This window comes from Lolium perenne, chromosome 5, assembly GCF_019359855.2.
Source record: "Lolium perenne isolate Kyuss_39 chromosome 5, Kyuss_2.0, whole genome shotgun sequence".
NCBI lineage: Eukaryota > Viridiplantae > Streptophyta > Magnoliopsida > Poales > Poaceae > Lolium > Lolium perenne.
The window spans coordinates 119,932,324-119,959,474 of record NC_067248.2 but is presented as its reverse complement, the minus strand read 5'-3'; the positions used below and the strand labels follow the sequence as shown (position 1 = coordinate 119,959,474).

Genomic DNA, 27,151 nt, shown 5'->3' with positions numbered 1-27,151 from the left:
CACGACTCGCACAGACAAAGATCTTCCAGAGGCGTCCACTTCGGGCCTCGTGTGCCCGACGCCTTCTTCTTCTTCTTCTTCTTCTTCGTCCTCACGCCGTCCGCGTCTACCTCCACGAGATCATCGTCACCGGCACCCTCGTCGTCCTCTTCGTCGCCGCCCTCTTCGTCCTCATCGTCGTCCTCCTCGTCGTCCTCCACCCCCTCCTCTTCCTCGTCGTCCTCCTCCTCAACCCCGTCGTCCTCCTCAGCACCGGCGCCGTCGTATTCGAGCGGACCCCTGCGGCCGGTGAAAGGGTCGCCGTCCGGACCGGGTCCTGGCTCGCGCTGCTCGTACGCGGGGAGTGGAGGGTGGTTGGGGTTGAAGCCGCCGTGCGGCAGCGCATCCTGGTAGTGCGGCGACAAGTTAGGCGTCACGCACCCGGGAGTGGCGGAGGGGCCGTCGTTGTAGAAGGTGGCTTGCGACGGAGAGATCACTCCGGGAACGTACACCGGCATGGACGTACTCCATGGGCTCGCGTTGGTGGCGGTGATACACCCGGCCATTACGTGCTGGTGCTGGCGCGCCGCCTGAGCCTTCTTCTCCAGCTCCACCGCCCTCCGTCCTTTCCGCTCCGCCGTCGATAGCTTCCGGCGCAGGCAATCTTGCTGCCATTGATCTTCGGTCATTCCTTCAGGCTTCTTCTTCGCAGCCGGCGCCTTCCGCGGCTTCGCGAACGGCGCTTTCGCCCCTATCGTCGCATTGCCCGGCGGCTTCTTGGCCGCTTTCTTCGCCATCTTTTTGGGGGCTGTCGGCGGCGCCATGGAATGGGGAGAGGGTAGCGGCGGCGGGTGGACGGCGGGAGGGAGAAAGAAATCGGCGGGATAGGAGAAATGAATCGGCGGCGGGATATGTTTTGGGAGGCCTGTGCGCGGCGGTATAGGCGCGATTTGGCTGGAGCGGCGGGATTTGGCGGGAGTGGGAGACGAATTTTCCTGTCACCGTGACGGGTCGGCCCCGCGTCGGTTGGCCTCGCTTTTCGTTGTGTCCGGCGTCCCCGGAGCGTCCCCTGTGGGACGGGGACGGGCTCGGGGCGCCGGACACCGTATAGGGGCGCACCGGACAAAAAAGGGCTTTGGGGGACGCGGATGGAACGCTTTTTTTGTCCGGCGCGCCCCAAATCCCTTTGAGGGACGCTTTGGGGGACGCGACTGGAGATGCTCTAAGGCCAATAATATAAACTTGCTCAAACTGTCGTCTCATATTTTCCTAAAATACCAAACCGTCATATACGGAGTATATATGCTACCAGTCATAGGAAAAAAATACACCATCACATATCGCGATTGGCATCTTTTGTGGTGCTTGATGCAATGATGCGTTGTGGCGAGAGTAAGCTTGATCTCGTTTGTATCATAATCCAACCAGTGTATCGATTTGGGAGGTGGTGTTTTGGTTCAAGGTGTATTATAAGAAATGATTAAAAACAAATAAAAATATGTCAAAATATTCTGAAATAAAATTTCGCATATACATCCAAATATTCTGTGTTTGTACAGAATATTCCGGAGGATGGATTCATATGCACTCGTGAGCGGAATTGGATTTCCGATCGATTCTTCCCTTTTTTTCACGACTCTTAGACGACAAATATTTTTCATGCCTAGGTTTCAATTTTTTTTTACGTAATCCATGGCAGCCTAATGTCTAATTCAACCTAATGGAGTTCTATCTTTTTTAAACGAGAAAATCAGATTCTAAATTGCAGCATATAAGTCGACCATTTTTGAGTAAAAAAATGTTGTTTTTTCTTCTGTCAATTTCCTCCGAAGGTTTTAGTTCTTAAACGCGTCCACACTAAGTGGTCGATGCATGACGCGGCCATGACAACCCGTTCCCATGGCGGCGACCTCCACCACAGCCACGCTCACGCCGCTGCTAATCCACCTGCTACGCGGCGCCTCCGACCACGCCTCCGTCGCTGCCACGCACGCCAAGCTCCTCAAGGTCGGCACCGCTTCCGCCGTCTCTTCCTGCAACCACATCATCGCCGCCTACTGCAGATGCGGCGCCACCGCGGACGCCAACTACCTGTTCGACAGAATGCCCGTCCGGAATGTAGTCTCCTGGACGGCCCTCATGTCCGGGTACTCCAGCGCCGGCCGACCCCGTGTGGCTGTTTCTCTCCTCCGTGCCATGTCTCACAGCGGGGTGCCACCGAACGCCTTCACCTTCTCGACTGCCGCCAGCGCTTGCGCACACCTTGCTGATGCTGGACTCGGGCGGCAAGTGCATGCCCGTGCCGAGGTCGAGGGCTACGCGTCTGACGCTGTCGTTGCCACCGCACTCATCGACATGTATGGCAAGGCCGGAAGTGTCGAGTGTGCACGTGCAGTGTTTGATGGTATGGCTGATCCGGAGAGGAATGTGGTATCGTGGGGCTCGATGCTGTCCGTTTATGCACAGAATGCGCTTGGGCGCGAGGCCATTCAACTTTTCGCCGAGTTCAGAACCAAAAGCACTGTCATGGCGCCCAATCACTTCATGCTGTCAAGCGTCGTGAACGCGTGCGCAGGCGTCGGGCGGCTTGGAGTTGGCAAGTCTCTGCATGGAACAGTCCTTCGGTTTGGGCATGGATGCAATGGCGTGATTGCTGTTGCTTTGGTTGACATGTACTCCAAGTGTGGATTCTATGAGTACTCAAGAAAGGTGTTCGACAGAATTGAGCAACCGTCAGTCATCTGCTATACCTCTATCATCGTGGCAGCAGCAAAGTATGGTCTTGCTAGGTGCGCGCTCAATCTGTTTAATGAGATGATCGATCAAAATGTGCAACCAAACAGTGTTACACTGCTCGGTGTCATGCATGCTTGCAGCCATTCAGGTCTTGTTGACACCGGCCTCCATCTCCTCCACTCGATGCAGACCAAATATGGCATCAATCCATGTGCCAACCACTACACATGTGCGGTTGACATGCTTGGCCGAGCAGGACGGCTTGATGAGGCATTTGAGCTTGCCAACAAAGTGCAGGTTGAAGGCCGTGACACCCTCATGCTGTGGAGTTCATTGCTGTCAGCTTGCCGGAATCATAGGCGCTTAGATCTAGCCACCAGAGCTGGCCACATATTGTCAGAGTTCAACCAAGATGTAGCAGGTGCACTGGTAGTGATGTCAAATGCATACACTTCAGCCGGTCAGGCTGACAATGCTGCTGCTGTATGGTCGAACATGAGACAGCAAGGCATACGGAAAGATCCTGGGTGCAGCTGGATTGAGATAAAGGATGTCCCCTACGTGTTCTACGCCGGGTTGGTATCACCCGCCGGTGCAAGGGCAGATGAAGTGATGATGTTGCTTGATGAGTTAGAGGGTAAGATGCGGGAGAAGGGTTATAATGGTAGACTAGGTAGTACTAGAGTATTTGATGCTCATGAAGAGGATGGAGAGGACGGGAAAGGTGTAATGGTTGGAGTGCATAGTGAGATGTTGGCATTAGGGTTTGGTTTGCTGGTTATCCCCAAGGGGATGACCATCAGGGTGATGAAGAACCTGAGGATGTGCTGCGACTGCCATGATGGGTTCAAGCTCATAAGTGACATTATGGAGAGGGAGTTTGTTGTGAGGGATCTGAATAGATTCCATCACTTCAAGATGGGGTCATGTTCTTGCAATGACTACTGGTGATTCAAGGCTGAAATCAGAGTGGTTTTGAACTTTGTGATAGAGAAGGAAAGGAACATTATCTGATTGTCTTCAGGTAACTCGGTTGGCATGCACCATACTGTTCCAGAGCATTTATGTGCTTGTAGAAACTGGCCCAATCTTTGTATTGAGTTTACTCTAGCTTAATTCAAATTAGTTTGATCGACCATCCCATTTGACCTTGTGCATTCTTGTTACAATGGATATGGTCTTTTCTTAAGGTATAAACGCAATAATGCTACACCTATGTAAACTTTTTATGGGATGACGTGTAGTCACACGGGGAGGCTACGATCCGCTGCCGTCAAAATAGAAGGAAGTGGGCACGAAAAGAAACTGGCCCAGCAATTTGCGGGAATAAACAGAGAGAAGATTACGGGGGCTGAGGTTAGTTGTTGACTTGTTGTTATGCTTTTCATCCTTCCAAATCGAAGAGAACGCCGTCCGATCGATCGACCAGTAAGCCGCCTTCTATCTTTCTCTTTCAGGATTGATCAAGATACGCCGGCTTCTTCTTTCTTGTTCAGGATTGATCCACCAGAACCTCCTTCCTACGCGTTTGTTCGTTTTTGTGAACATTATTTGTACAGCAGCTCACTGGTTGATCAGAATTAGCAGGTAAACCTATTCATTGTGAACCTACTATCTTCTTGCGATCATGATTACCATGTGATTTAGCACATTCTGCGTTCTGTTGATGGCCTATTCACCGTGTTTCTGAATTCTGTTTGCACAACATCTCGATGTGTTTCTGAATTCTGATTGCACATAACATCTCACTGTGTTTCTGAATTCTACAGTGCGGTTCACTAAATTAGTACGGTTCACTAAACTTCGTGCCGAGATATTTCCGTTCCCCAAAATATTCTAATGTGATAGCTGCGATATGTGTGTCTGTCCTCTAGCTAGATGAATTGTCACTGTCCTATAGTTTTGGTTCGCCTGACCGTGTATGTATGCTGCTGGTGCTTTGTATCTTAAGATTCAGTTTGTAGGTCATCTTTTTCAAGTGAATCTGTTGAAAATTAAGCTGCCTTATCTGACCTGAATCATGGTTGTACATATATCATCAAAGAACTTGTGATGAAGGGTCAACAGCTTGATGCTTTGAACTTTGCATATGAGGCTGGACTTCTGGAAAAATAATCAGCAGTCCCTCTTATGAAATCCTACTTGGAGAATTCTAAAAATATAGCCTGTATTTTTTTTTTTTCTAAGTCCAATATAGCCTGTATTTCAGATAACCTGAGCACTAGCAGTGCCCAATCTGGGGTAAGACTGTAGTAATATCGAAAATTTTGAAGTCAGCGTCGCATGCCTTAACTCTATAAGTAATCTGTCGGCAAGGCATGCTGAAAGGTATGGATGCCTCAGTTTACCTGTATTTGCTTGCTAGCATTGTACTATTAAAATTTTCTCATTCTCTGTCGCGGGTTTTGGCGAGCATTTTCTGCTAGCTCTGTTTGTCAACATACTAATGATGATGGAGAACTAAAGTATCTTACACTGTTGTTCTCGCTATGGTAAGACTCAGTCCAACTCAAAAAAAATGTTGAAGCCAAATCCATCAGCTGGGTTAGGATGCAAAGCTAAAGTTCAACAAACTCATACTTTATTGTATGTTTCTTTGCTAATAACGCCTAACGGTCATTCTGAATTCCGAAACAGATTCAACATCTCGTTCCTTTGGATCACCAAACATGTAGTGCACAATTCAGGCATCTTTGTTTCTCATCCTTTTATTTCAATAATTATTTGAACATTCATGCAATTCCATGCCTTCATGTGAAGCAGGAATCATTTGACTTTGTCATTGGTAATGGCATCATAAATCCACCAATAACCTCTACGACATCATATGGAGGATTGCAGGTATCTTTCTTTCTCATCTCTTTATTTCTAACATAGTTACTTCAACATTCAAGTCATTTCCTGCCTTCTGATCAGGAATCATATGACTTGGGCATTAGTAGTGGCAACAATACAGAGAAAACAGCTCCAGTACCATCAGGAGGTGCATTGACAATTGTTATGCCACCAATTATTGGACAATATACAACCTTGCTGTTTGAAGTTCAGCAAAGCTCTGCTGGAGTGTCAAGTTCTACAAAGATGCAACTTGATGGACCTGAAATGTGGAACAATAGGATGAATCAGAGTTAGATGATCCAGACTTGTCTTCTACACTTTCAAGTTTAATGTAATAAGTGGAGAGGAGACTACATATATCTGTGTCTAGATTGCTTCATCACTAGTTTGAACACTTGTCAATCCTGGAACTTCAGTGCAATTGCCTCTTGTGTAAGCTATGAGTACATCCCAGACTTAATTAGCCTTTTCCCATTCATTTTTCCCATTCTGAAAAATAATGTCAGTTCGACAAACCAAAACTAAAATGAACTTTCCAGCAAATGTTATTTAATGATCAGATCAATTCGACAAGGACACACTTTGCAATCTTATATAACTGAAGAACCGATGATTCTTATATAAGTACTGAACAAGTAGATGTTATCATGAACACTCCAAGGAGTAAGGATGGCAATTTTACCCACGGGTACGGGTACCTGCGGGTACCGTGCCCACATGGGCAGGGTATGGGTACACTTTTATGCCCATTGGTAGTACCCATACCCTGCCCGTTAAGTCATGGGTAGGGCACGGGTATAGCCTCATACCCGCGGGTATATCCTCATACCCGCGGGTATATCCATACCCTGCCCATTTATTGTTAAATTCTTACGTGACACGTCTACTTCTGTTGACTTATGAGTTAGAATATGAGAATGTGATTTTAAAATTATGTTAGTTATGTACTCAAGTACTTGTTATTTAGTTGAGATAATTAATTTTTTCAATCGAAATTGTTATCGATAAATGTAAAATTATGATTGACTTGTGTACAATTTAACCTACCCACCGGGTACCCAATGGGTATGGGTACCCGCCGGGTACGGGTATGGGTAATGTTTTATACCCATGGGTACGGGTATGGGTAGATGTTTATACCCATTGACTATATGGGTATGGGTATGGTATTGGTCTACCCTGCCAATACCCTGCCCATTGCCATCCTTACCAAGGAGCAGAGAGCTACAGGACTGAGCATCTATTACACCCAACACAATGCGTCACTAATTTCTATACTAATGCATTTCCTCTCAAATGCTCCTAAAATCAGAACATTAGTATGTGTCACTCGGTGAAGCATCTCAGCTCCGGCCTGCTTGTTGTCCTAGCTGAACTTTTTTGTTTTTGTTTTTGTTTTGAAGCCTAACTGAATTCATTCAAAGGATTGCTGATCCCTGGCTGTGAAGCAGAAAGTTGAATTCGTTGCCGTGCTTGGAGTATTGAGTTCGCTTTTATTTCTCTACAACGTGGATTCGCTTTTGTTTGGGCCTATACTGACAACATGCATGCACCTTTTTGCACGTAAAACTACATCTTTCTCCTCTCTCCTCTATGACATATAGGGCAGCTCTTGCTAATTCTGACACAACTTTGCTATGAGCCGAACCAACATATCGGTTAGCTTCTTTTTGAGCCGATGCTACACTATGTGTTGAATGGCAGAATCAACCGAAATAACCCTTATGTAAAAGTAATTCGAGAAATAAACTTTTGGCGAAGCTATTTCACGGCAATAACCCTTTTATGCCTGGGGCGCCGCAGTCATCTGTGTGGCGTCGTTGTTCGCGACGCGGCAGACCTTCCAGCATGGACTCGTGGGACCCAGTGTTTGTAAGTATGGCGCCCTAGACGCCGGCGTTGCACTGCGGGGTGTGCCGCGCCCTTGTCTGCGACGCGGCACATCGACTTCCCTTTTCTCGGCCTGAGCAGCCCATCCCTGGTCATTCGGTCCTCTCCTGCGCGAGTCCTGGAAGGTGAAGAGCAGTGACGGCGGCTAGGGTTCCTCTTCCCCTCCTCTAATTCTCTACCAAAAATCCACATATCTAAAGGCTTTCTACGTGGAGTTGGACCACCCGAAGTTCCTAGAGGTATTCTCCCCCATTTCCCTTGTTTTAACCCAATAGATTGATGTACTTTTGTGGCACATGTTCAAATCTTGGAAACACTACAAATATGAATTGACACAAAATGCATCTTTGATTCTTGTTGTTTTGTCCAATGTTGGCTTCTATGATGTATAGGAAGCAATTTTCTTAAGAGTTGTAGGTTAGGGTTAGGATTGTTGTTATTTTCGGGTTAGGGTTAGGGTTATTGTTAGATTTGTAGGTTAGGTTTTGGTTTTGTGACTACAATGTTTGTGTTAATGTTGTCTTGGGTATTTATTGACATTTTTTACCGTTGTGTTTTCATGCATATTTTAGGGATGGCGAGAATTGTCCATGTTTGCCGGACTCGAATGAGGTTGACTTGGTGTTCGAGCGTAGTCGTAACTATGCGAAGGGCTTGGAAAAAGTTAGGATTGATTTGAATTGGATGGAGCCCAGTTATGTTGTTGAGTTGGAGGGAAGGCATAATGCGGGTTCGGAACGATTGTCCATTGGAAGGCAATGTGTATCAGCTCCGATCAACGTTGGGTTGCATACAATTAGGTGGTGGCCAAATCACCAGATAAGGCTCTTAAGTTGTTTGCCACCAAAAAGGTTGATAGTACTTTTCACTTGGACTTGAACCGGCTTGCCTCCCCGTTGAATGGTAGGAGTGATCAACCCTTGAACAAATAGGAAATGAGTGAACCTCATCGGAATCAACATGACGTGATGGACACATTGAGCCCGATTTCAAAGTACCAAGCCGAAGTATTGGAAGAGGAAAATGATGAGTATGGGGACACCGAGATTGAGGTTGAGCTCCATGACAACAATGTTGGAGATTTGGATAAGTATTATACACAATAAAATATGGACCGCGACCTCCCGTATAGTCGATGCTATGCATCAGACTCGGATGATGATGGTCCTAGTGAAGAAATTGATGATGAGGGATTCACCGGCAAATGAGGCCGAAATCCACGATATGGTATTAGGACGGGATCATCAGGCCCTTGTTTTGTGATCTTAGTCTCGCAGATGAAGCCATGATTGACGGTGGCAAGGGTGTAGTGCTTAGACCAAGGCCTATTTCTCACTGGGATGGTAATCACGAGAGTAATGGGATTTCTCCCAGATTGAAGTTCACAACATTGTAGGAATTTAAGCATTAGCTTAAGGAGTACACCATTAAGCACCATCATCTGTACACGATGGTTCACTCGGACGTGAAGAAGTGTTACACGGTTAAATGCAAATAGGATGGATGCCCTTGGGTTTTGCGTGCAGGACCATGGAAGGGAGGCTCCGATTGGCACATATCTTGTTGTGTATCAACTCACATGTGTTGATGCATGAGGATGGATGGAAAAGATGCGAAGCACGGGCACCGACAACTCAAGTACGATTTCATCGTGTATAGGCTTTCGAACTCTATCTCGTCCACTTCCAACAATGAACATCAAGAGCGTGCATGATCTTGTGAAAGCTATCTTTGACTACAAGGTGAAGTACGGGAAGGCATGCAAGGCGAAGCAAGCCTCATTCAAGATGTTGTACGGTGATTGGGAGGAAGCATATAACCAAAACCATAGGTTGTTGGGAGCGATGGTCACCACTAACCCGGGCATGGTTCATGTGGCTGAACCGTATGCGAACAAGGAAGGATTTACAACGGGAAAATGGTCAGAGTATTAGGCCATGCATTTTGGGATTTTGAGAAATGCATGAGAGATTTTAGTGATAACATACCGCATTGGTTAACGCCTTGAGCCAATACCACTGAGCGGCCTTTCCACTGATGTCATGAATGATAGTCCTAGTGATAACACACCACACATACATACGGGCGTACAACTTAATCAAATCCTCACCGGCATCCTCCGGGCATGTCTTGAAGTTCCATGAGATCCAAGTGAAAGTAGCCCCATCGGAGAACCTTAATTCTTCACCCTTATTGTTTATAGTATCATCGGGAACCTTAAAAATAAGGTCAAACATCTGCCCCCGCCAATCTTCACTAGATGTGTCAATTCACATTGGCTTCCCCTCAATGGAGAGTGCAAGGATCATAGACATGTCCTGAAGAGTCACGGTTATCTCCCCAGTCCGGAGGTAAAAACTGCGCCTCTGGCCTCCAACGATCAACAAGCGTGGTGATGACGGAAGGGTTCATTATCGGCGTCGGCCAGGTAACCATATGTATGAATGGGAGGAGTCCTTGCTTCTAGATGTGCACCGTGTATCGCTCATCGTATGGCATCTTCATTGAGGAGGCCTCGAGACACCTGTAAGGGTACATTGCCTCTAAGTGTGTTTTTGGTAATTAATGACAATCCTTATGGACTAATTTTTTTTGAGTTTATATAAAGGAATAGTCCATGTGTTGGATTCAAGTGTGGATGCCATGAAGATAATAGATATACCTTGGGTATTGTCATCAAGATCATCGATTTCAAGAGAAGAATATTATATGATCAAGATCTCGAGTGTTTGATTTCAAGATAAAAAATCAAGATATGGTTCTAAGCCGGTCTCATAATAGTCTCATGAGTTGACCTATGGTTGGTTAAAGTTTAGAGCATGCAATCAAATGAAGAGTTCTTTATGTGCCTCAAGATTGTGTGATAGAGCATGAGGAGATACAAGGTTGATCAAGACTAAGAGTGAGGATTGAATTCGAGTCAACACATGAAGCATAAAGATTGTACCACTTTTGATCATGTGATCTTGTGGTAGGGTGATGACTCCAAGTGAACATATCAATTGTAGCTAGTTTCTAAATAAGAGTATCGAACCACAAAGAGCTATTGGTAGAGGTCTTTATGCCCTCATTACTATCTACCAAAGGATACATGTAAGTTACCTTTGATCTAAATTAAGAGTGTTTAAAGAGAGTTGTGTTTGTATGCAAGAAAGTATATGGAAGCAAGTAAAGTAACGAGTGTGTTGGGAATGGTGTTGGAACTACATAAGGCTTAAATGTGCTCGGGGATGTAGGATACACCACTAGCATGTGAGAATTAATTATGATTAGGATAACCTATATCTTTCTACATGATATGTGTGGGGAGAGCTCCATAATAAGGTGTTCACCAACAAGTCTCACGAGAGTCGCTTCTAGAGTCATGTGATGAGGTCACCTCTAAATAACCACTACGATATTGGAAGCAAGTCACTTCTACAAACCATCACAATTAAGGGTCCCCCCATGGATAACGTTATGATCTTAGTGAATCTCTCCTTATTCTCCTTTGACAGATATCATACTCCCATACACATACTCCCATACACATCCAAAGAGTAGTTCCCTCTCTTTATTCCCGAAAGCAAATATTATGTGGTCCACTTCACATAACATATAAAGAGAGATATCTAACACAATATCATAGATCAAGTAAAGATCAAAGACCAAAGTTATAGATCATATTTATTTCATTTCATAATAATGCTAGGGTTTCTCCATCTCCCTAAGAACAAGGTGAACTACTCACACATGGAGACAATCAACAACATCATCATATTCATATAGATGGATTGCAAAGGTAATGATGGGATCAAGTGCAAACCTACAATAGTACTTGGAATTACAACAATATCTGAATGTACGAGAGATGGGATGGTAATATTGATGGAGATGCAACGCTTGATGATGAGGGTGATGATGCTTTGTCCTCCGATTTTCTATGAAACAGTAAGGATTTGCCCTTCTTCAAAGTTCCTCCTCCAGATCCCTTCCTGGCATGGTTGAAAGTGCATGGATCCCCCATGTGTGGTTTTGGTAATTAATGGCAATCCCTATGGACCAATGTTTGCATTGAGTCATATGTGTAGGATCTGTCCATAGGCAATGATTGAACCATATGTTGGCTTCAAGGTTGCAAATAGAAGAATGTGACAAAGATCAAGGGATAAGTATGTCTTGAAGAAGATTGGGTGAGCTCTCATGTATATCTTCAATACATCAACAAGATGAAGAAAGAAGGAATGAGGTGCAAGTTCAAGATGAGCCAACTCGAAGAGATCATATCCTTGAATCTTGCCATTCTGGTGATGCACCGAAGAAGAAGCTCTCCCATTGGAGTACGGGGGAGCGATTCGCAAGACTTCATCAAGCAAGCACAATCAAGAAAGGTGTTCCATCTTGTTGTGGTCAATATCATCATCAGTGAGCTCAAGTGGAATGCGCAAGGTTAAGTTTGTCTCTTGATAGGGTTTATTTCTTACCGATCTCGTGATTTAGTTGGGAGACCGGTTAAATAGGATAGTGGTCGTACTATCAAGAGGGCTCTCGAGTGAGTAACTCGATCGTATCATTCGGAGAGAGCTCAAAATTTTGCATCCTTGCATCATATTTCTTGGTAGTTATTTGGATCTTATCCATGTGGTGTTTTAGAGCTTGTGCTTATTCTCATGACAAGATATAGTTCACGGAAAACGGATTTCGCATGAAATACTTGTTGCGGTTTCGATATTGGAGTTTTCCCCGATTCTTTCTAATGAGAGGTTTCACCTCTAAATTATTGGAAATATCAACCCAAATTTTTCTTAAGATTTTGAATCTTTGTGGGGTATCTCTTGTCATTATCTTTACAAAAAATTGGTTTCACCTATATCCGAGTTTCCTAACTCAAGTTGGTGCATTTTCCATATTGGAGGTGTTACCGGTTTGTCTCTTATAGATAGGTTAAACCTTTGCCCATTTGTTTCTATGCTCCCTTGTTGGACTATGATGGTTCCTTGCATGATCTTTTATAGATTGTTAATAGCTTTAAAATGAGCACAAGATGATCAAAATCGGAGTCCGGATGCTCAAGTTATGGTCATTCCCGTTTTGATGTTTCTGCCAGTTTTTTTTTTTTTGGGGGGGGGGGGGGGGGGGGGGATAATCCAGCCCGGATACAAAATATCCATCCCCTTACTGCGAGAAGTTCCCTTAAGTTTCTATTCTTATTTGTTCTTCATCTCTTATTCCACCAATAGCTTTTTGTAGTTTTGTTGGAATTTGAGAGAGAAGGACTTGAGCATCTTAGTGGTCTTCTTGCCATTGCATTTGGTGCATCTTTTGTGTTCTCCATGGTGATTCGTGGAGCAAGAAAGTTATTACTCTTGGGTTCTTGGAACCCTAGACAGATTTGAGGCCTTTGTGCTAATTTGTTGGGAGCCTTCGATTAAGTTGTGGATGTGTGCCCCAAGCTTTATGTAAGGCCCGGTTTCTGCCTCGAAGGAAGTCCCTTAGTGGAACCGTGACCTAGGACTTTAAGGCGAAGGTCTCCAGAGAATAAGGTGAGGCCTTTGTGGCACTCGATGTGTGGTGTGTGTTGGAGATATGCCCAAGAGGAAATAATAAAAGTGGTTATTATACATCTTTATGTTTATGATAAATGTTGATATACCATGCTATAATTGTATTAACCAAAACATTGATACATGTGTGTTATGTAAACAACAATGAGTCCCTAGTAAGCCTCTTAACTAGCTTGTTGATTAATAGATGATTATAGTTTCATAATCATGAACATTGGATGTTAGTAATAACAAGGTTATGTCATTATATGAATGATGTAATGGACACACCCAATTAAGCGTAGCATAAGATCACGTCATTAAGTTATTTGCTATAAGCTTTCGATACATAGTTACCTAGTCCTTTTTACCATGAGATCATGTAAATCACTTATACCGGAAAGGTACTTTGATTACATCAAACGCCACTGCGTAAATGGGTGGTTATAAAGGTGGGATTAAGTATCCGGAAAGTATGAGTTGAGGCATATGGATCAACAGTGGGATTTGTCCATCTCGATGACGGATAGATATACTCTAGGCCCTCTCGGTGGAATGTCATCTATATTAGCTTGCAAGCATATGAATGGTTCATAAGAGACCACATACCACGGTACGAGTAAAGAGTACTTGTCAGGAGACGAGGTTGAACAAGGTATAGAGATACCGATGATCAAACCTCGGACAAGTAAAATATCGCGTGACAAAGGGAATCGGTATCGTATGTGAATGGTTCATTCGATCACTAAGTCATCGTTGAATATGTGGGAGCCATTATGGATCTCCAGATCCCGCTATTGGTTATTGGTCGGAGAGAGTTCTCAACCATGTGTACATAGTTCACGAACCGTAGGGTGACACACTTAAGGTTTGATGTCGTATTAGTAGAACTTGAATATGGAATGGAGTTCGAAATTTTGTTCGGAGTCTCGGATAGGATCCCGGACATCACGAGGAGTTCCGAAATGGTCCGGAGAATAAGATTCATATATAGGAAGTCATTTTATAAGTTTGAAAATGATCTAGTGCATTTATGGAAGGTTCTAGAAGGTTCTAGAAAAGTCTGGAAGAAATCACTATGGAAGGAGGAGTACCGGAGGGACTCCACCCCCCATGGCCGGCCAACCCTAGAGGGGTGGAGTCCCAGGTGGACTCCACCAAGGGGGCCGGCCACCCCCCCTCATGGAAGGGTGGGAGTCCCACTTGAGGTGGGAATCCCACCTTGGGTAGGTTTCCCTACACATGGAAGGTTTTGGGTTGGGGTCTTATTCGAAGACTTGTAGTCCAACACTTGGAGGTTCCACCTATATAATGAGGAGCAAGGGGAGGGGGCCGGCCACACCAAAGCCACCTTGGCCGTACCCCTCATAGTGGCCGGTCACCCCCTCTCCCCAAACCCTAGCCGCCCCCCCTCTCCTCCACCTCTCCCGCAACGCTTAGCGAAGCTCCGCCGGAGATCTCCATTGCCACCGCCACCACGCCGTCGTGCTACCGGATTCAAGGAGGAGCTACTACTTCCACTGCCCGCTGGAACGGGGAGAAGGACGTCGTCTTCGTCAACACCGAACGTGTGACCGAGTACGGAGGTGCTGCCCGATTGTGGCACCGCAAGATCTTCTACGCGCTTTTGAAAGCGTCAAGTGATCGTCTACCGCAGCAATGAGAGCCTCCTCTTGTAGGCTTTGGAATTCTTCAAGGGTTAGTCTCGTTCATCCCCTCGTTGCTCCCATCTTCTAGATTGCATCTTGGCTTGGATTGCGTTCTCGCGGTAAGAAAGTTTTTGTTTTCTATGCTACGAATCCCTACAGTGGTATTAGAGCCGTGTCTATGCATAGATGGTTGCACGAGTAGAACACAATTGTTTTGTGGGCGTTGATGCTTATGTTGCCTTTAGTTTGAGTACTTTGCATCTTTGTGGCATAGTGGGATGAAGCGGCTCGGCCTAACTTTACATGACCGCGTTCATGAGATTTGCTCCATGCTCGACATGCAACTTGTATTGCATAAGTGGCTTTGCGGGTGTCTGTCTCTCCTACTATAGTGAAGATTCAATTTACTCTTCTATTGACAACACTAGTATCACCTTTGTGGTTCATGTTCGTAGGTAGATTAGATCTCACTCGAAAACCCTAAACCACGTAAAATATGCAAACCAAATTAGAGACGTCTAACTTGTTCTTGCAGGGTTTGGTGATGTGATATGGCCATAATGTGATGATGAATATGTATGAGATGATCATTATTGTATTGTGGCAACCGACAGGAGCCTTATGGTTGTCTTTAAATTTCATGTTGAGTAGTATTTCAAAGAAGTTGTAATAGTTGCTACATGGGAGAACAATCATGAAGACAGCGCCATTGACCTTGACGCTATGCCGACGATGATGGAGATCATGCCCGTTGATGTTGGAGATCATGTCCGTGCTTTGGAGATGAAGATCAAAGGCGCAAAGACAAAGAGGCCATATCATATCACATATGAACTGCATGTGATGTTAATCCTTTTTATGCATCTTATTTTGCTTAGATCGCGACAGTAGCATTATAAGATGATCCCTCTCACTAAAATATCAAGATAATAAAGTGTTCATCCTTAGTAGCACCGTTGCCAAGACTTGTCGTTTCGAAGCATCTCGTGATGATCGGGTGTGATAGATTCAACAAGTGCATACAACGGGTGCAAGCCAGTTTTGCACATGCGGATACTAAAGTTGCCTTGACGAGCCTAGCATGTACAGACATGGTCTCGGAACACGTGATACCAAAAGGTAGAGCATGAATCATATGATTGATATGATGAACACTTTGAGTGTTCGCCATTGAAGTTACATCTTGTCTCGTGATGATCGGACTTGGTGTGGTGGATTTGGTTCGTGTGATCACTAAGACAATTCGAGGGATATTGTTTTGAGTGGGAGTTCACCTAGTTTTTAATTTTGTTGAATTAAAATTTGAACTCAATTTGTCATAAACATTAGTCTAAACTATTGCAAATATATGTTGTAGATATGGCGTCCCCAATCAATTTTAACCAGTTCCTAGAGAAAGAAAAGCTTAAGAGCAACGGTAGCAACTTCACCGACTGGTTCCGTCATGTGAGGATTTTCCTCGCTGGTGGAAACCTGGAATATGTGCTTGATGCACCGCTAGGTGACCCTCCTGCAGAAACTGAAACCGATGAAGTAAAGAATGTTTACGCGACTCAGAAAACTCGGTACTCTCAAGTTCAGTGTGCCATCCTATGCAGTCTAAAAGCCGATCTTCAAAAACGTTTTGAGCACCACGATCCTCATGAGTTGGTCAATGAGCTGAAAGTTATCTTTGAAACTCATGCGGCCGTGGAATGCTATGAAGTATCGAAACACTTCTTCAGCTGCATGATGGAAGAAGGCAGCTCCGTTAGTGAGCACATGCTCGCCATGATCGAGCATGCGAAGAAACTCAGTGACTTGGGAATAGTGATTCCTAACAGACTGGGGATTAATAGTGTCCTTCAATCACTGCCACCTAGTTACAAGAAATTTGTGATGAACTACAATATGCAGAACATGAACAAAGAGTTACATGAACTCTTCGCCATGCTAAAATCTGCTGAGATTGAGATCAAGAAAGAGCACCAAGTGTTGATGGTCAACAAGACCACCAGTTTCAAGAAAAAGGGCAAGTCTAAAGGTAAATTCAAGAAGGGTGGCAAGAAAGCTGCCACGCCTCCTGTGAAACCTAAGAATGGCCCTAAGCCTGATGCTGAGTGCTATTACTGCAAGGAGAAGGGACACTGGAAGCGTAATTGCTCCAAGTATTTGGCTGATCTGAAGAGCGGCCTTGTCAAGAAGAAGAAAGAAGGTGTATATGATATACATGTTATAGATGTTTATCTTACTGGTTCTCGTAATAGTACCTAGGTATTTGATACTGGTTCGATTGCTCATATTTGTAACTCGAAACAGGAACTAAAGAATAAACGAAGACTATTGAAGGATGAAGTGACGATGCGTGTTGGAAATGGATCCAAAGTCGATGTGATCGCTGTCGGCACACTTCCTCTACATCTACCTTCGGGATTAGTTTTAAACCTCAATAATTGTTATTTTGTACCTGCGTTGAGCATGAACATTATATCTGGATCTTGTTTAATGCAAGACGGTTATTCATTCAAGTCTGAGAATAATGGTTGTTCTATTTTTATGAATAATATCTTTTATGGTCGAGCACCTGAAAAGAATGGTTTATTTCTGTTAGATCTCGATAGTAGTGATACACATATTCATAACATTGATGCTAAGCGAATTAGATTGAATGATAATTCTACATATATGTGGCACTGTCGTCTTGGTCATATTGGAGTGAAACGCATGAAGAAACTACATACCGATGGATTACTTGAATCACTTGACTTTGAGTCACTTGATAAATGCGAAGCATGTCTAATGGGAAAAATGACTAAGACTCCATTCTCTGGTATTATGGAGCGAGCTACTGACTTATTGGAAATCATACATACCGATGTGTGCAGACCAATGAGTGTAGCATCGCGCGGTGGTTATCGTTATGTTCTAACCTTCACAGATGATCTGAATAGATATGGGTATATCTATTTCATGAAACATAAATCCGAAACTTTCGAGAAGTTTAAGGAATTCCAAAATGAAGTAGAAAATCAACGTAACAAGAAGATTAAATTTCTACGATCTGATCGCGGAGGTGAATATCTAAGTTATGAGTTTGGCATGCATTTAAAGAAATGCGGAATACTTTCACAATTGACACCGCCAGGAACACCACAACGAAACGGTGTGTCCGAATGTCGCAATCGAACTCTCTTAGATATGGTTCGTTCTATGATGTCTCTTACTGATTTTCCATTATCATTTTGGAGTTATGCATTAGAGACAGCTGCATTCACTTTAAATAGAGCACCATCTAAATCCGTTGAAACGACACCGTATGAATTATGGTTTAATAAGAAACCTATGCTGTCGTTCCTTAAAGTTTGGGGTTGCGAAGCCTATGTAAAAAGTTACAACCAGACAAGCTAGAACCCAAAGCGGAAAAATGCGTCTTCATAGGATACCCTAAGGAAACTATAGGGTACACTTTCTATCACAGATCCGAAGGCAAAATCTTTGTTGCTAAGAACGGAACCTTTCCTGAGAAAGAATTTCTCACTAAAGAAGTGACTGGAAGAAAAGTAGAACTCGACGAGATTACTGAATCTTCACTCGTTGATCAGAGTAGCGCAGCACCGGAAGTTGTTCCTGAGCCGCCTACACCGGTAACAGAGGAAGCTAATGATAATGATCATGAAACTTCGAACGAGATAGCTACTGAACCTCGCAGATCGACAAGGGAACGTGCCACTCCTGATTGGTATGATCCTTATCTAAATGTCATGATTGTGGACAACAATGATGAAGATCCTGCAACGTATGAAGAAGCGATGATGAGCCCAGATTCCAACAAATGGCAAGAAGCCATGAAATCCAAAATGGGATCCATGTATGATAACAAAGTATGGACTTTGGTAGACTTACCTGATAGCCGCAAGGCTGTCGAGAATAAATGGATCTTCAAGAGAAAAACAGATGCTGATGGTAATATTACTGTCTATAAAGCTCGACTTGTCGCAAAGGGTTTCCGACAAATTCAAGGTGTTGACTACGATGAGACTTTTTCACCTGTAGCGAAGCTAAAATCTGTGAGGATTTTGTTAGCAATAGCTGCATTTTTTGATTACGAGATTTTGCAGATGGATGTCAAAACGGCATTCCTTAATGGAGACATTGAGGAAGAGTTGTATATGGTACAACCCAAAGGTTTTGTCGATCCTAAAAATGTTGACAAAGTATGCAAACTTCAGCGTTCAATTTATGGGCTGAAGCAAGCATCGAGAAGTTGGAACCGATGTTTTGATAAGGTGATCAAAGACTTCGGGTTTATACAGTGTCATGGATAGACCTGTATTTACAAGAAAGTGAGTGGGAGCTCTGTAGCGTTCCTGATATTATATGTAGATGACATATTATTGATTGGGAATGATATAGAACTATTAAGCAGTGTAAAAGGTTATTTGAATAATAGTTTTTCAATGAAAGACCTTGGTGAAGCATCATATATATTAGGCATCAAGATTTATAGAGATAGATCAAGACGTCTAATAGGGCTATCACAGAGTACATACCTAGAGAAGATTCTAAAGAAGTTTAGAATGGACGAAAGTAAGAAAGGATTCTTACCTATGTTACCAGGTAAGGTCTTGAGTAAGACTCAAGGTCCGGCTACGGCTGAAGAAAGAGAAAGGATGAGTCAGATCCCCTATGCCTCGGCAGTAGGCTCTATCATGTATGCCATGCTATGTACTAGACCGGATATAGCACATGCTGTTAGTTTGACTAGCAGATATCAAAGTGATCCAGGAATGGAACACTAGACAGCGGTCAAGAATATTCTGAAGTACTTGAAAAGAACTAAGGATATGTTTCTTTGTTATGGAGGTGACCAAGAGCTCGTTGTAACCAGTTACACCGATGCAAGTTGGAACACTGATCCTGATGACTCTAAGTCTCGATGCAGGTACGTGTTTATATTGAATGGTGCTTTGCGATGCTGGGCAAGCTCAAAGCAGTGCACGGTGGTGAAGTCTTCAACAGAATCAGAGTACATAGCGGCTTCAGAGGCTTCATCAGAAGCGGTATGGATGAAGAGGTTCATTGTAGAGCTCGGTGTGATTCCTAGTGCATTGGACCCACTAGTCATCTACTGTGACAACATGGGTGCCATCGCCAATGCACAAGAACCAAGGTCACACAAGAGGCTGAAGCATATCAAGCTGCGTTATCATTCGATTCGCGAGTACATCGAAGATGGAGAAGTAAAGATTTGCAGAGTACACACTGATCTGAATGTAGCAGATCCGTTGACTAAAGCTCTCCCTAGGGCAAAGCATGACCAACACCAGAATGCCATGGGTGTTAGGTACCTTACAATGTAATCTAGATTATTGACTCTAGTGCAAGTAGGAGACTGTTGGAGATATGCCCAAGAGGCAATAATAAAAGTGGTTATTATATATCTTTGTGTTTATGATAAATGTTTATATACCATGCTATAATTGTATTAACCGAAACATTGATACATGTGTGTTATGTAAACAACAATGAGTCCCTAGTAAGCCTCTTAACTAGCTTGTTGATTAATAGTTGATTATAGTTTCATAATCATGAACATTGGATGTTATTAATAACAAGGTTATGTCATTATATGAATGATGTAATGGACACACCCAATTAAGCGTAGCATAAGATCACGTCATTAAGTTATTTGCTATAAGCTTTCGATACATAGTTACCTAGTCCTTTTTACCATGAGATCATGTAAATCACTTATACCGGAAAGGTACTTTGATTACATCAAACGCCACTGCGTAAATGGGTGGTTATAAAGGTGGGATTAAGTATCCGGAAAGTATGAGTTGAGGCATATGGATCAACAGTGGGATTTGTCCATCCCGATGACGGATAGATATACTCTGGGCCCTCTCGGTGGAATGTTGTCTATATTAGCTTGCAAGCATATGAATGGTTCATAGGAGACCACATACCATGGTACGAGTAAAGAGTACTTGTTAGGAGACGAGGTTGAACAAGGTATAGAGATACCGATGATCAAACCTCGGACAAGTAAAATATCGTGTGACAAAGGGAATCGGTATCGTATGTGAATGGTTCATTCGATCACTAAGTCATCATTGAATATGTGGGAGCCATTATGGATCTCCAGATCCCACTATTGGTTATTGGTCGGAGAGAGTTCTCAACCATGTCTACATAGTTCGCGAACCGTAGGGTGACACACTTAAGGTTTGATGTCGTATTAGTAGAACTTGAATATGGAATGGAGTTCGAAGTTTTGTTCGGAGTCTCGGATGGGATCCCGGACATCACGAGGAGTTCCTGAATGGTCCGGAGAATAAGATTCATATATAGAAAGTCATTTTATAAGTTTGAAAATGATCCGGTGCATTTATGGATGGTTCTAGAAGGTTCTAGAAAAGTACGGAAGAAATCACTATGGAAGGCGGAGTCCCGGAGGGACTCCACCACCCATGGCCGGCCAACCCTAGAGGGGTGGAGTCCCAGGTGGACTCCACCAAGGGGGCCGGCCACCCCCCCTCATGGAAGGGTGGGAGTCCCACTTGAGGTGGGAATCCCACCTTGGGTAGGTTTCCCTACACATGGAAGGTTTTGGGTTGGGGTCTTATTCGAAGACTTGTAGTCCAACACTTGGGGGTTCCACCTATATAATGAGGAGCAAGGGGAGGGGGCCGGCCACACCAAAGCCACCTTGGCCGCACCCCTCATAGTGGCCGGTCACCCCCTCTCCCCAAACCCTAGCCGCCCCCCTCTCCTCCACCTCTCCCGCAATGCTTAGCGAAGCTCCGCCGGAGATCTCCATTGCCACCGCCACCACGCCGTCGTGCTACCGGATTCAAGGAGGAGCTACTACTTCCGCTGCCCGCTGGAACGGGGAGAAGGACGTCGTCTTCGTCAACACCGAACGTGTGACCGAGTACGGAGGTGCTGCCCGATTGTGGCACCGTCAAGATCTTCTACGCGCTTTTGAAAGCGGCAAGTGATCGTCTACCGCAGCAACGAGAGCCTCCTCTTGTAGGCTTTGGAATTCTTCAAGGGTTAGTCTCGTTCATCCCCTCGTTGCTCCCATCTTCTAGATTGCATCTTGGCTTGGATTGCGTTCTCGCGGTAGGAAATTTTTTGTTTTCTATGCTACGAATCCCTACAGTGTGACTACCGAATATTGGGGTGATGCCTTGGCGGCGTTGGTGTGCATCGAGCAACCACACCTCAAGGTGAGGCCTCTTGTGGAGTTCGGGAGCACTAAGCCACCGCACCTCTCCAACGGAGATTAGCACTCGCAAGAGTGTGAACTTCGGGATAAATCATCGTCTCCCGCGTACCTCGGTTATCTCTATACTCGAGCTCTTTACTTATGCACTTTACTTTGTGATAGCCTTCATGCTTGAAGTTATATATATATATATATATGTGTGTGTGTGTGTGTGTGTGTGTGTGTGTGTGTGTGTGTGTGTTTGTGTGTGTGCAGGTTTCCTTTTATGATTTGTGGTGCCCAGGCACCATGGTGCACTAGTTAGTTTATATATATATATCTTGCTATCACATAGTTTCTTATCTTTCTTAGCATAAGTTGTTGGTGCACCTGGTGAACCATAGTATATAGGTTTTAGGCTTGACCAAGTAAACACTAGCTTTATTCCGCATTTGTTTAGCCCATCTAGGAATAGTTTTTAAACGCCTATTCACCCCCCTCTAGGTGCCATTTAAGTCCTTTCAATTGGTATCAGAGTCTCGTCTCTCATTTTAGGCTTCACCGCCTTGAGAGTAAAGATGTTGGCTAGAGTATTAGTGCATGATGACATTTTCATATTCATTGTCACACATTTTGACGCTTGTAAAATTTGCACGCTTAGTCATTTTTAGGCCATGGACCCAAAGATGGAGCTAATTCTAGATATAGGCTTTTCTCCTCCAGTGGATTCCCACAATCTATCTTGTGAGGATGAGAAAAATTTATATCTAAATGCTCAAGCTTCGATAATGTGCTTGTTAATGCTTTGAGCAATAGAATTACTTCGTCAATCATGCCTTTTCATATCTCTCATGAATCATGGACAAAGCTTCATGATGAATATTATGCGTCCAATATTATTAAGGATGATTGCACTGCTTCCACTTCCGGCCATGATGAGTTCTCATCTCCATCCACTTCACCAATGTGTGGCAAGACACAAGGTAATGATATGGTGAGTGGTGATGAAAATTGCAATGTTGATATTGAGCTTACTATTGATGATTCTTCATCTATATCTCATTGCAATGCTTCATCTTTGTACATAAACACATCTAGCACTATAAATCATCTGTAAGTTTCTTAAATAAATCTCGTGATGATATGCTTGCTATGTCTTGTTGCAATGATAAAAATGCTTCTATTTCCTTTAATTGTTTTGTATCTAACAATGTAGAGGAAACCGAAGATTTTGTTGGTCAATACAAGATCTTGAATGGAGCCTCAAGTCATCATCTCATGGCTCTCATATATGCCTTATGGACAAGGGTTCCAGGGTATCTCCTAACATGGAAGCTAATATTTCTCATGTTGATGAGGATGATGATAATTATGAAGAAGAGGATTGGGTTGCATCTCTACACGATAAGGGTGAGAGTGTATTTAGTGTTCTTTCAAATATAAAATTGCGTGCTCTCACTTCTTTGAAATATTGACTATTTCTATTGAGAGCCAAAAGATTTTTTGCATGCGTGAGAACACCATTTTTAAAATGGGTGCTCTTGAACATGAGTATGATAATGATGAAGCATCCCTAAAGAATGATCTTGAAGAAGAACAAGAGACCGTAGCCTCTCTTCAAGAGAAACTTGAAACCCTTGAGGAGTATCAAAATGAAATAATTTCTAAACTCACTAAATAAAGAGACCATGCGAAATCTCAATTAAAAAGGAAAAGGCCCAATTTGGTGTCGTTGGTCATGATAAACTTGTTATGGATCTAGATGATCTAAACAAGGCCCACACGGCCTTGGAGAGCAAACACTCTATCCTCACCAAGTCACTTGAGCAACTTCAAGCTTCATATTTAAAAGAGCATGATATGTTACCCTCTCCTCTTGATATTTCTAGTGATGATGATTGCGTTACTAACTCTACTTCTTGCGAAGCATCTATCTTGAAGGACAGTGTTGAGCTAAGGGCTCAACTCGAATTGCTAACTAGCAATTATGGTATATTGGAAGAAAGTCATGGAAAGCTATCTAGCTCCCATGAGCATCTTCTAGCATCCCATGATAGGGTAAAGTTAGCTCATGAGGCTATTATGTAAAACATAACATCTTGTGAGCCTCATGAGGAAATTAGCACTACTACTCAAAATGCTATATTGGCATGTGATAGTCCTAGTAATTCGTCCACTCACATCATTGCTAAATCTTGTGGTGAATTATTTTTCTTGTCTTGTTGCTCTAACAATGTAGCTTCTACTTCCTCTAGTACTTGTGTTGTTAATAACCATGTAGAGGAAATGAATGAGCTCAAGGTCCAAGTCACGTCTTTGAAGAAGGACTTGGTAAAGAGTCATGAAGGGAAATGCAAACTTGAAAAGATGTTGAGTGTGCAACAATCCCCCAATTACAGGAGTGCACTTGGATTCAAATCCAAAAACAAGAACAAGTCCAAGAACAACAATAACAATAACAACAACAAGAATAAGAAGGGCCAAGTATAAGTCAAAGATCCGGCCAAGATTACTTGCTTCAAGTGCAAAATTGAAGGGCATCATGTTAGATCTTGCCCTTTGAATAAGAAGCAAAAAGGGAAGCGATCTCAAGCTCTAACTCATATTCAACCTCAAGTTGAAAAAATGCCACTTCCCAAGAAGAATCAAGCTACTGCTCCCATTGTGGAGAAATCTAGTGATAAGAAGGAGAAGAGGAGAACTTGCTACATATGCCGTGAGAAGGGCCACATCTCCTCATTTTGCACTATTGGTACCTCATCCAACCCTATCATCATTGATGATGTTTATTATCTACGTAAGGATGAGGTTGACAATGTGTTTGCCAAATATGTTGGTGCTCAAATTGGTGTCAAGAAAAGAACCATTTGGGGTGTCAGGCCTATTGTGGCTAACCTCTTACACTAGTAACAATTGGGGCTTCAATGATGGTCTGGGGCTGACGTTTGAGAAATCCGTCAATGAGTGTCTTTTTCTGCGATGATGGCGCGTTTTCGCGTCACAGGTCACGTTTTGGGCCGCTCGGCCCCAAAAATTAGTGACGGGCAAGGTCTAAACGTCAACGATTGTGAAAAAATGAGCGTCGCGGGAGGTGGGCGGCCCGAACTACGGAGTCAGCAAGGGGTCATCACAAATACTGGGCTTCGGGCCGGTGGACACACCTGACCCACTCTGCACGCTTCTATTCACATACTTTTCTATCCGCTCGCACAACAGTCCGTGGCCTGCAGCACTGGGACCCATATTTGTAAGGGGAGACAACCACTATCTGCACACATGTACCTAGCCTATAACACTTAGGCCCGCATGTCAGGTACCGATACGACCCTCCTGCGTGTTGCCGCCCGTTCCGACAGCCTCCAGGCATGATATGCGAAGTGGACCAGACCGGTCAGTGCCACCAACATGGGCTCCACATGTTAGTTGCCATGCCAAATTTTTTTGCGCACGTGCCAGCACAAGTGTCTGTCTGCCGTCAATTCTGGACGCATGGCCCCGCAGGTCAGAGCCTGGTAGGCCTACATAATGTGTCGGGCCTACGTGTGTCCCAGGTGTCATTCCCATCGGGCCCACATGGAGATGTGGCGTGGCCCCGCATGTCAGAGCTTTGGTGGGCCTGCATGTCAGACCATGGCAGGCCCGACATGTTAGAGCTTGGTGGGCCCGCATGTTAGAGCTTGCTGGGCCTACGTACTTTGTCGGTCCTACATGGGTCCCAGGTGACATTCCCATCGGGTCCAAATGGAGATGTGTCAATTCTGGATGTGTGGCCCCACATGCCAGAGCTGGGTGGGCCCACATGGAAGAGATTGGTGGGCCTGAATGTCAAAGCTTGGTGGACCTGCTAGGCCAGCGTGGGTCCTACGTTGCATTCCCGTCGAGCCCACAAGTAGACGTGGGACCTACTGCATTCACTAGGTGTCCCACCTATCACTTACACGTCCATGTGTCTTTGGGCCAGATTGGATGACTAAAGGCCCAAGGCCTATTTATTCAACTTGAACAAAGATACGCAGAGAAGCCCAAATTATATCGTCTGTTGGACCGACTGACCAGTTACGCTCTGAGGTGCCCTTACCTATATTCGGGAGAATAAATGGGCCATGTACCAAGGCCGACAAGACTCGCAGAGGAGCCAATCTTATATTCATGTCGGATACAAATGCCAAGGCCTATTCATGGAAATTTATATACTGGCCCAGTAGATTGCACATAGCTTGGCCGCTCCAGTTCGGTGCTGATATCAGTCTAGCCCTAGTTCGTTTTTGAGAAGTTAGCCCCAATTATATGTTCTACGACAAATGAAGGTGGACTTATATTTGGGGCCTCTGCGTTCTTGGTCCTAATACTGGGTTATTGAGATTGATCCTTCTAAGGCTCTGATACGGTTATTGATATGTGTAAGTGGATTTCCTAGCCATTTCCATCAGTTCGGACTTTTGGTTGCGTTGGCTAGTGCAAGATGCTTGACATGATATCAGAGCCCTAGCTTTCGAAATATTTTCCCACCCCTATGTCCGCCGCGTCCGTTCATGGTTGCCACTTCAACCCTTCGAGGACCAAGAACTATTTATGGAGGTGTCTACATGGTTGGAGAATATGGACAAGGAGTTTATTTCCCAACATGGGTAGCTGCATAGCCGTAGGATAGAGGCCAGTGTATCCGTGGACAAGTTGGCTTTTCTCCTTTTTTTTTTCTTTGTACTCGTTTTGGTTGAATATTAGATTCTTAAATGGTTGTGTGCATCTTAGCTGGTCGGGTGTAATGCTTGATTCTTCGAGTAATGAAGTGCCCTTTATCGGAAAAAAATGTCCACCGCGTATACGATCATTCATATGTGTGCTATTCTTATTTCCACGTGTTAACCTTCTCTTCTCTTCTCCCCAGTCACACGTGAGGCTGGTTGCATTGGACTATCCCTCCCCTATAATTTGCTGGAAAAAGTCCATAACAAACATTGAATGTGTAACCAAAATCTAAATCAGGTTTGTGAAACATCAACAAGTCCAACTTGGAACCACTAGCAGATCTTCATAAACTAGCAACTAGGGAACTAATATCACAAAGGTTAACAGTGCATCGAACCCAAATTTCATAGGAACCCAAAATGTGGTAACGGGAAAACCTTGTATGCATCTAAATCGAGAACGGAAGGTAGTTCGATTAACACCTACTAAAAGCAGAATTAGTGGCAATTGATCGCTTGGTTAAACTGCTACAGGTATGGAATCCTTCACCGTCAACCGGCAGGAGAAAGATGAGGCTGCGGCTACCACCTCGGCAAGACCAACCTTATCCATCAAAGATCCGCTAGCTCGCCAAGCTTTAGTTCTTCAATAACCGC

The 27,151-nt window shown here is 44.1% G+C and overlaps 1 protein-coding gene across 3 annotated transcripts; it reads left to right on the top strand.

Annotated features, from left to right (window-relative positions):
• The first annotated feature begins 1,814 nt into the window (after window positions 1-1,814).
• Window positions 1,815-6,021, top strand: LOC127299739 (pentatricopeptide repeat-containing protein At4g15720). Of its 3 annotated transcripts, XM_051329779.2 has the most exons (5): window positions 1,815-3,739; window positions 3,906-4,071; window positions 4,173-4,302; window positions 5,479-5,556; window positions 5,632-6,021. In XM_051329779.2, exon 1 carries the CDS (start codon window positions 1,879-1,881, stop codon window positions 3,664-3,666), a length of 1,788 nt encoding a protein of 595 aa, XP_051185739.1. In that variant the 5' UTR covers window positions 1,815-1,878; the 3' UTR covers window positions 3,667-3,739; window positions 3,906-4,071; window positions 4,173-4,302; window positions 5,479-5,556; window positions 5,632-6,021. The 3 variants fall into 3 exon arrangements, with proteins under 3 accessions (XP_051185739.1, XP_051185738.1, XP_051185737.1); XM_051329778.2 differs by having other exon boundaries at window positions 3,960-4,071; window positions 4,173-5,556; XM_051329777.2 differs by having other exon boundaries at window positions 4,173-5,556.
• The last annotated feature ends 21,130 nt before the right edge of the window (window positions 6,022-27,151 follow it).

Coding starts and splice junctions, on each gene's coding strand:
- LOC127299739 (XM_051329778.2), top strand. CDS start 1,879: ATGGCGGCGACCTCCACCACAGCCACGCTCACGCCGCTGCTAATCCAC.